Source organism: Sinocyclocheilus rhinocerous, unplaced genomic scaffold (assembly GCF_001515625.1).
Source record: "Sinocyclocheilus rhinocerous isolate Xijiao unplaced genomic scaffold, SAMN03320098_v1.1 scaffold226, whole genome shotgun sequence".
Taxonomy (NCBI): domain Eukaryota; kingdom Metazoa; phylum Chordata; class Actinopteri; order Cypriniformes; family Cyprinidae; genus Sinocyclocheilus; species Sinocyclocheilus rhinocerous.
In genome coordinates this window covers 601,122-611,680 of record NW_015631726.1, presented here as the reverse complement: position 1 = coordinate 611,680, position 10,559 = coordinate 601,122, and the positions used below count along the sequence as shown (strand labels likewise).

General features: G+C 36.1%; 1 protein-coding gene and 1 long non-coding RNA gene across 2 annotated transcripts in view; one reads left to right on the top strand and one right to left on the bottom strand.

Annotated features, from left to right (window-relative positions):
* The first annotated feature begins 2,036 nt into the window (after positions 1-2,036).
* LOC107741943 (uncharacterized) lies at positions 2,037-3,144 on the top strand. Its single transcript, XR_001640257.1, has 3 exons — positions 2,037-2,161; positions 2,758-2,896; positions 3,073-3,144. It is a non-coding gene; the product is annotated as an uncharacterized LOC107741943 (long non-coding RNA).
* A 2,999-nt stretch (positions 3,145-6,143) lies between these two features.
* Positions 6,144-10,559, bottom strand: part of LOC107741925 (carbamoyl-phosphate synthase [ammonia], mitochondrial-like) — a 52,257-nt gene continuing 47,841 nt past the window's right edge. Inside the window, 2 exon segments of the mRNA XM_016554741.1 lie at positions 6,144-6,532; positions 6,609-6,738. Of these exon segments, the coding sequence (XP_016410227.1) occupies positions 6,404-6,532; positions 6,609-6,738 (259 nt within the window). The 3' untranslated portion in view covers positions 6,144-6,403.

Sequence of the window (10,559 nt, the reverse complement as noted above, 5' to 3'; positions counted from 1 at the left end):
CAATCTCTAACCTTTATATAATGTGTTTTGTCTGGATTTTTTGGTTGGTATTCTGTCTCTATCCATTAAAATAAACCTACCATAAAAAATTACAGACCCTTCATTTCTTTGTAAGTGGGCAAACTTACAAAATCAGCAGGGGATCAAATAAATATTTTCCCCACTGTACATTGCAGCTATGTACGCTTTAGCACTGTTTAAAAACCTAGCATTTTCTATAGCCTACACAGTGAGCTTCCTTAAGCCAACCAATATGTTTTTTTGTTTTTTTTTACAGTGAAAGATTCTTAATGTTTTACATTTTTTCTCCCCAGTCTTGAATATTTGATTACAAGAGAAAGATATTGCAACTAAGGAAAAAAATTTTTACCTCCATTTAAAGACAACAGTGAAAGAATTATTAGGAAACAGAGCACAGGAGTATATGTCTGGAGGCAGGGGGGTCCCACACCTCACTGGTACTAGGAAACGGCTCTTGAGAATGTTGTAGTTTAGATATTGATTATCCGCCCTGGTCTATTAGCTGGCACAGTTCATCAAGTGCCACAGTTGTAGGAAAACAGCCTGCAGAGAGGAACAGGTGAGAAGAGAAGGAGGGAAAGACCCCTTCTGCTCTCATACCTACAGTATAAGCCACACTTTAATTCCCTGGAGAAACAGAAGTGCTCTTACTGGCAGTTTTTTCATCTGTAACAATAAAAAAACAGCAGTACACAATCTCAATTTTGATGTTTGTCTTCATCTTCTGAGTAGTTCACCCAAAATGAAAATTGTCCATGTTTACCCTTTTCTTGTATGGAATACTTTTATGAAGCTTTTGTTGTATTTTTTGTCCTTTTGAATAATGATAGCTGCGGTCACTATGAAAAACACCCGTATAAAAATAAAATGTATGTATCTTTTTGCATTATACAATACTGATATGTAAGTAACACAATTTTGGAACACCATGAGGATGAGTAAATGATTACAAATTATTTTTGTAAACTATTATGTTAATAAAATCATTGCATTATTGAGTTTAACTACTACAAACAATGTAGTGTCATTTTAGGTGCTTTAAATCCAAACAGAAAGTCCATTTTCAGGGCCCTTTGCATTGTTGAAATGTACTTTAAGCACAAATTTGTGTTTAATTGCAGTATGGAGTGTCTTACTGTCGTTGGAATACAAATTACTTCTCTTATGTGTACATTTTTTTTATTTTCATAAAACAAGGGAAGTAATACTACAGGCAGTTTTGTTATTTGAAATGCAGAGTGGCTCATTTTTCTTTTTTTGAGACGGGAAATATGACGGAATTTTTAGAGTTAGGTTTCTGGCTTTCTGAGACACGGTATGACTAATTAGGGTTTTAAATTTTTCATAAGAGACAGTAATTTTGAACAGTAGTTTCAGATAAGAGCACAGAGAAAATAAGAAGTGAATTAAAAAGCGGACAAGTATGAAACCAAGATGTGAGCAGCATCAATTTACAATAACAGACATAAATGGCTTGTCTTTGTGTGCAACACATTGGCTCTGCTGTGATTTAAGCATACTCATATACAGCTGTTTCTTGCTTGTTTGTCTACATCACCTATTGTGGGTAATAATGCACAGGATCAAATATGTGTTTGACGTTCACGTTCTAGTCTGATTGCTCATATTGAAGCTACATTATAAACAGTGTTATTTGTCTGACATAATAGGGTACTTTGAATGGCAACACAAAAACAAATTGATCATCAAATTGCATTTCTACAGTATACCAGGTGAGAATATACTTTCATGCGCTTTAGATCAGTGGTTCTAAACTGATAATTTGATCTGATTATATGTTTAGATGTATTTTATTATTCACAATTAACATTGTGTAGAAGAATGTACAGTATTGTAGAGCTAATACCACATACTATGAAATTAGAAAGGTCTAATTGCACCCAGCAAATGAAATAAAAATCTTCAATAATTACTGAAGGATGTCTTACTATGTACCCATGTGTTTTTACAGGAACTGCTAGATGCTGTCCTATTAAAATGGCAGGATAGGAATCTGCAGCAGAGTGGAAAAGGAATTTCCCTTCCCTCTGTGCTCGGTTGGATACAAATCTGGCCAGATCACGATGTATGTGATGCAGAAGAGGAACTGCTTGCATGGCAGTGGCCAATTTTGCTCCAAGTATGGTCGTGGCTCCTATGTAAACCAAAAATAATGTTACATTTACAAAATTTGCTCTCATTTTGCACTGTTCCATTATTGACCACCTGTTGGACCAGATTCTACCATTCAAAAGTTTGGAAACACCTACCTGTGCTTTATTATTACTTTTTTTCTACATTTTAGATTATGTTAAAAGTCCGAAACAAGACAAATATAATGTAATATAATATAATCATGCACAATGTTCTAAAGAAGAATGAATATACAATCAAACATCAAAAGTTGTAGAAAATGGGGCAAAAGTGAGTACCTATTATTAGAAATTTAGCCCAAACACATTAATGGTAATGTCATGTGTTGAACAGGGAAAACATTCTGTAATTTCCCTAAAGAAATTTGACATCTCCCTTTTCTGACATCTCCTCTTCTAATCGAGATCCAGGAACATAATGGCCTAACAATTCAGATGGCACTTAAAAACACCCATCATTTATCTGTTAACCTCTCTTGAAGATACCAGCACGCACCGTGCCTCATCCCTGCCCCATGGATAATTCATTAGCACAGCATGAGAAACCAATGTCAATTAGCGGGCCGTTTTTTTCTTTCTTGAGCACACAGCAGGCTTCCTTCAACCTAGGCAGGTGCCGTGCATTATTCAGTATGGCTACGTCTGCACACTCGATCAGCGCAGGGACAGAGACAACTGCAGCTGCCCGGCCTCCTCTGAGATCCTTTGGGAGATGGCTGAAGGTTAGAACACCACCGTCATGACACTTTCCTTAATGAGCTTCAGCTCAATTTGTTCCCACCTGCGGTGAGGCAGCAAGAATAGCATCACAAGCTACACTCATCCATACTAAAAGGGGGTTAAAAACGGCAAAAAAAGAGATGCAATTACAGTCATGTGGGTTTCTTTTTTTCTACAGACCTTCTCAAGCCTTCTCAAGATTTCAGGCTATTCAACTTCAGAAAGCCCAGGGACTACAAAGCAAGACCCCTTTAACCTCAAGGACCAAGTTCCTATAGTAATTATTTTATAACTGTGTAGTATGACCAAAAGTTGATGTCACACTAATTTCAACAGTAAACGTTATACTTTTATACATATTGTATTTTAGTAATGCCTACTTTACAGATTAATGGTATTTCATGGCAACTGATTCTTAATTAATTTTTACATTTAATAACATGCACACACACACACACACACACAGGCCTACATATATAGAGCAAGTCTCTTATTAATCTCAGAGCAATATCTTGGGGCTCTACTGATAGCCATATACACACTTTACATGATGTCTTTCGTTCCTTCTGAACCCAAAGAGACTTATAGGGGGAAATGTACTCTCTATCTCATTAAAGAGCTTTTAGGTTACATGTACCACGATACAGTGGGATCAACATCAATCTAATATCATTCTAATCAATGTTACTCTGCTTTTTATAATATAATACACCGCCGGCCCTCAGAGGGTTAGAAGCAACTTTGATTCCATTCCTTTAAAAGTGCACTGCTCTCCTGATGGCCTTATTTAAGTTTCTTATACAGTAATCTCTACCCTATCAAATTTCAACATTTAATTTTCCCAGCTAAATTCAATCACGCGTTCAGCCTTGTGTGACTAGCTAATCATGACCCCTGGAAGCTCGGCATACAGTGTTCTAATCTCGGAGGTCCTCACCGGGAGGCAGCACTAAAACTCATTCATGTATAATTAAAAGTTCTTACCGCAAACGGAATATCAAGGCACGTCTGAATCCTCTGAGAGGTTTCGCATGGCGGGGAAAATATCACGCGCGCCATAATGTGACGTGGTAATTATGTTCGGCAGCTTTTCTCGCCTCTGTTCTCCCTCTATCGCTTTTCATTTTTGAGTGGTAATAATATGAAGAGGGTTAAGGATCCATTTTGACACTGGTGTCAGCAACGATGTACCAAGTGTCCCTCAGGGTCCACAAGTCATTACTCTATACGCCCATTCTGCAACAGTTTAGCTTCTGAACAACAGCCAGAGGCGATATAACATTTATGCGGGCAAAAACACATCTTTATTTGTCATACATATAGCCTGTTCGGTTCTCCTTATTCACCAGAAAAACAAGTACACACTATTTAGGGTAGTCTTACTCAGCTGGACTATTCTATAGCATATTTTTAAACTAATAAAAGTAATAGCTTCGCCCTGAGTCTGGCCAAGTGAGAGACACTTATTATATTATTATCCTCTCGTGGGCTCTTTTTATAGACAAATTCTGGCTAACGCCGGGAGTTTTCTCTAGGATGTATTGAAATTGGATAGGCCTAATAGGTGCAGGCTGAGATAGTTTTGAGTTGAACTTGTTTTCGAGGCTGTAGACTATTCCTCACGGGCTCCAACGACAAGACGTGTTGACCCGTCCTTTAGTCTTAATGGATGTAGACAGGTCTGTGAAAAAGGATGCTATCTTTGCAGTCCTGCCATCTGTAAAGAACTTAATCAGAGTCCCTGACTAAAGCAAATTAACCTCCATTTGCTTAAAGAACACTGCAAGACCCCTTCAAACTCTTTACAAGGTAAACAGAGCACTTTAGGCAAATTTGGATCATTTGATTCTTTGGAGAATTAACTTCAGTTGCTGTAGGTGTGCTAAAATTCTAAATATATATATATATATATATATATATCACTCTACTTTGTTTGTCTACAGTATAAAAAGGACTTATACCCTACTGCTGTTTTTCCCCCATTTCGGTTTAGTTTCTCCCTTTCCGCAATCTCTTTTCGTTATGAGCTGAGACATGTAGCCTACTTAGCTCCCACACAAACACAGATGTGTTGGGATTTAATTATGGCATCAATATCTAGACCACTAGATAATGTGCAACACTCTAGTGGGCTGTTTGGCCATAATATTAGCTTTTTCCAATTAGCGCAGAGTTTAAGTGATGTTTAAGTGATAAACAATGTGTGTGCAGAGTAATGCTAATAGGTGGCCAAGTGCTTGATATTTCTATTACTGGCAGGCTAATAAAGCTGAAGGAGGAATCTTCCAAGAAGCTTCAAATGTTTCACTCATGAATGACAGAATAAATGGATAAATAACATTGCACCAATTAAGAAGCTGCTATAAATGTACTACTTTTAAATCCATTAGACCAATATTTTCCATTTGTGATTTTCCAGTAAGATGAAACATTTCAAATTAAAGCACGAAATAAAAGGCTATGAAATGGTGCATAAATATTTTGGGTCTTTTATTAGATACACCATCTCACTAAACATGTTAATTATAAATGACCTGTTCTTGAAGATCTGCTCTAGTGTAAAATAACTTTCTGTGATGTTTGTTAATATTTATTGAGGAAAGTCAAGACATATCCTCCAATCTCACTCTGGCAAGAGGCCCAAACATGGACACATTCATAGAAATCATTATATTTTTGTGTAATCACACGCATATCTGCTATTGTGTGCTGAGAGCAGCAGTTTCTCGCTCTTTGGTACATTGAACAGACAGTGCTGAGTGTTGAAAACAGCCAGAAAGCTCAACACCGCCTCACACACTCATGCCACATTCAGCCTAATACATTTTGGATTCAAGTAGTATTGTTATGGTTAATGATAGCTGGCTTGTCTTGGTCTCTTACTTTTTTTTTAACCAATAAATGTAGACCTTGAATATTCACAGTTCAAGAGATACGGACACACATTTATAAATACCTGTAATTGTGCCGATAACTGTAGCAGGGCTCAACAATAAAGATAGATCAGTATTGTTTACAGTAGTTGATATAAATGTAGTTTTAGTCCAATTATTATTTGTAAAGAAATTAATTTATATTACACTTTGAAATTGCATCATATGACCCCTTTAATACAATACAGTTTATAATTTTATAAATTGTATAAATATTATATAAACTATAACAGTACACAGGAATAACTTTTGAATCATTTTCACAATTTTTTTTATAGATGAACTAAAAACATTGACAGCCAATCAGAATCATCCTGCTTTGAAGAGCTTGAGCAATTACAGTGGCAGATGACAAAACTGCAGCATGTGCTTATAATGAACAGAATGTTATTGTGTGATGGTTATGGAAGCTAATATAGGCCTAATCATCGTTATAGTTATCTTTCTTGGTGTGAATGGGCCTTTACTGTTGAGCCCTGTCTAGTTCAATTTATGATTGTAAAACCGATTGTAACTGTTCAGTTGGCCCACGATAGATAACACCACCTGGCTAATTTTTGAGCAGAGTCCCCTGTTTTAGAGGTTACAAGTTAACCATGCAGCAGAGCTCTCCGACAGTCTGGGCTCACGTTGGCGGTAGTGGAACAGGCTGGTGGCGTCTAAATCGCTGGAATACCTGATAGCTTCTGCAAACAGCTTTACAACCTGCAGAAAAGGAAAACAGGTGTTTAATACTATAGAACAAAACTGAATTATGATACATTTAAAAGAGAAGGCTGACCTGGAAGTTTGTTATAAGTGGTACTCCGTAATCCACCGCCATTCTGCGGATCTGGAAGTTGTCCTTAAGAAACTTTGTGTTGTTATTAGGTAAGTTGACCACAAGGTCAATGTGTCCTTCACTGATAAGTCTATTTAGAAACCAGAAAATGGAGTAATCCATAAAAAGTTAGAGATTTCAAATAGTACACTTATACAAAATACAATACAAAAATAAACCAGATTTTATTAGGCTACTACAAGTTGATTTTCATGTGGGTGCACATGATTTTAAACATATTTCAAAAGTGCTATATTTAGGGTATACGCCTGTATACAAGTATCAAAAATGTTAATCATCATCTACTCAAATTCAAACCAGACACCAAACCTTAAACTGTGAACCCAAGTCTTAATAATGTATGTGAAGTTGTTAAAAGTGCCCTCTGATTAGTTATAAATGTGATCAGCTAAATCTGTGATCCATCTTTAGTAAACATATCTTATTACAACAAAACAGTGTAATAAGACTGCAACCCTTGAGGGTAGATGGCAGACATACTTGAAGTATCTCAGCATGCAGTGTCTAGAATACACTTTCAGTGAAGGCATTTTGCTACGACAGAGCCGTGCACCAGAGCAGAATGCTAACATAAGTGACACAAAGACGCCTGAATGCCTCAAAGGTGACTGGATCCTCTGTTGACAGACTTAACTTCTAGGGTCTCACGACAGCCGATCTGTGACTGTCACAGCTAAATGTTTCCGGTAAACAAAGCCAACAATCAGGGCATGAAAGCAGTACTATGTAATACAGCATGCAGCGGTAGTAATATGTAATACTAATATGTGGTCCTATGCAGTACTACTATAACAGTAGTGATGCTACTAAATTTTCATTAGCATGACAGTGCTATAAACGGATTTGAATGAATGCTACACAAATGTTTGGGATCATAAAAAAAGTTTAACACTTTAATTTAAGGACACATTAAAATATTTTAAAAAGTGACAAGGACATTTATAATGTTTCTATTTCAAATAAATGCTGTTCTTTTGAACTTTAGATTCATCTAAAGTGTATCACTGTCTCCACAAAATATTAAGCATGCCACGTTTTCAACATTTAAAATAAGAAATGTTTCTTGAGCACCAAATCAGCATATTAGAATGTATATATTAACATATTCCGAAGGATCATGCGACACTGAAGACTGAAGTAACAACTGCTGAAAGCTTTCAGGTTTGTCATCACAGGAATAAATTACATTTAAAAATAAGGTATAAAACAGTTATTTCAAATAGTAATAATATTTCCCAATATTTTTGATCAAATAAATACAGCTTTGGAGAGACTTCTTGGGGGAAAAAAAAAAAACCCTACCAACCTCATTTTTTGCACAATGAGTGTCATCACAAATTGCCAAAACTATTAGTTACAGAAAGTTTGAGAGCCTAATATTTAGTTTTCTAAAATGTTTATGAACATAAAATGGGAATAAATATGTATTTATTAATTAGCCATTTTAATTTTTATTTGCAATTTATGATAATAATACATTATTTATATATCACTTTTAATAAACATTTTTAAATATTTTATTTGAATATGTATAGCAATTGAGAGCCGTAATAAAAATAAAATGGAAAAAAAGTAAAAGTACTCACCTGCTTATGCTGGGTAAGGTTGTATTTTTGGTTTCATGGCTCAGCCAAGCAACTGGGATTGTTGGAACATCATTAGCATTGAGCCAAGCTGATGTACCCTCTGTGGCAAAGAGCTAAAGACAAATACAGAAGCATTTTTTTTTTTTTATCAATGCAAGATGTAATCAGAGTGTCCGCAGCTGTTTTGTTGCTCCATTATTTAATTCAACTCTAACTCAAACCCAATGAAGTGGATGGAAATAACTCACCTTAAAGCCCTCCTCATGAAGCTGATGAGCAGTGGAAATGAAGTTAGGCCTGAATGAATGCTGGAGACAAAAACGTAAAATAACAACTGAGAAAGCAGAAAGAAAAAGATAGCCGGACAGAAAAAAAACTTCAAAGCCAAAAGGTCAGGCAGTCTGTGTGGATGGGTGCAGAGCAGGAGACTATTTCTAGAAGAAAAGTCTTCCTCGAAGCACTTCCAGATCAATAGCGCAGCTCTGTGTTCACGGAGACTTAACCACGGGCTGGTAATCAGGCTTTAAAAAGCATGTCAGATCTGCAGTCCCCAGGTATGGCCATCAGGCAGGTAGCATCTACAGAACCGGGGGTTTGTTTCAAATGGGAATTTCATGCTCTCATTCATACCCGAGACTCCATTAGAACACAGTGCTGTCTGAGCATCGTCAATGACCCTGACAAGATATTTGATTTCCACGCTGAGAGTGGGCATGAATCGTAAACATCTGAGAGAGCACAGGAGGAAATGAAAGAGGGCATGCCGATGATGATGATATTACATCAAAACATAAAACAAAGCCTCTGAATTCCAGTGTTATAGTAAAGGCTTAAAAAAATGTGTGAACATCACAGTTACACCAAAGGAAGATGCACAATAAAATCATTTTGCCCATAAAAAAACATTTGAGGAAACAGATCAGAAAGTGCATTTTATTTTAAGCATTTAAGAATTTCTTTATAAAGCCTGTTTTATACAGCTCGTGCCTGCATCACAAGGTTGTCGCATTTCATGGAGTAACTTTTTCCAGTGAATATGTGTCACAGTATTCACACCTTCGGGATGGTTATACGTTTATGTGCAGCTTTAGGGAGATTAACATGCAAAAACGCAGCTGCTTTCTTATTTTAGTAGTTTTTTTATGGATAATAATCCATTTGTGAGATATGTGGCTTCACATTTGATGAGGAAAATTTAGATCAATCAGTTCCAAGTAGTGCACTGAATATATGCATAATATACATTCAGATGAATGGCCTGTCACGACTGAATAATTGTCTGATTGTGGTTGTTTGATCCAAGTGCAATTATTTAAGATACTGTCAATTATTTAATGGCAGTAATTGTGCCGTTTAAATGTCGATCTCAAAATGTCAGTTCATACAAAAAAAGGTTTCTGAGTTTAATCAAACTGCTTTGTATTATATTATATTATATTATAAATTTGCCTTAATTGTACATGAATGCAAAATAATATTTGTAAGCTATGGTGGAGGGCAAGATTTTCAGGAAGAAACATCCTAACTTTCAGTCTGTTCAGAAGACTTAGAATACAGTGCACAAGTAATATTGACCATTTTCATAATACTATTATGGAGCTATTTGTAATTTTTGTAGCTTGACAAACCTGGTTGCCATTCACTTTCATTGTATAGAAAAGAGCAGCCAGACCTTTCACAGTTTTTAACAACGCAAGGGTGAGAAACTAGCAGAATTTTTACATGTCAATTCTTACGCTCATAAATGTGCACTAAATATATTCAGGAATTGATTTCCTACTTGAAAACCTCATATTATAGCGTTTATCATTTTATGAGGAAATAACGACTTGCAAAAAACAACCTGCTCCTAATCAAAACAAGCCAGAAATGTTCATGTTCTACTGAGTAAATCTGAGAGGATGTGATGCAGACAGTCCTCTGAGATTCAACCCTTAAGGAAAGAAAAAAAAAAAAAGTTTCTCCCTCACTTGAATCCCAATGAGAATCCCCTTCTGGGGAAGCTTGAATCCTGTAGAGAGCATGGCCTTCAGGAAGGCAGAGTAGATGTTTGGTCCAAAGCATGCCACCTGCAAAGAGAAAAGACAAGAGAAAAAACAAGAGCAAGAAAGAAATATCTTGATCTTTAAGATCACGAGCAAATCTGCAAATATTCATCACAGCACGCAGAAACTCCTGGATAAATTATTCATTTATCTCCATTAGCACAATATTCAAAGCCAAGGTGAAATAAATCAAACATATTAAAGATGTTGCTGAATGAAGGTAGACTGGTGTGATATTACAATTATGAAAAAACAGACAG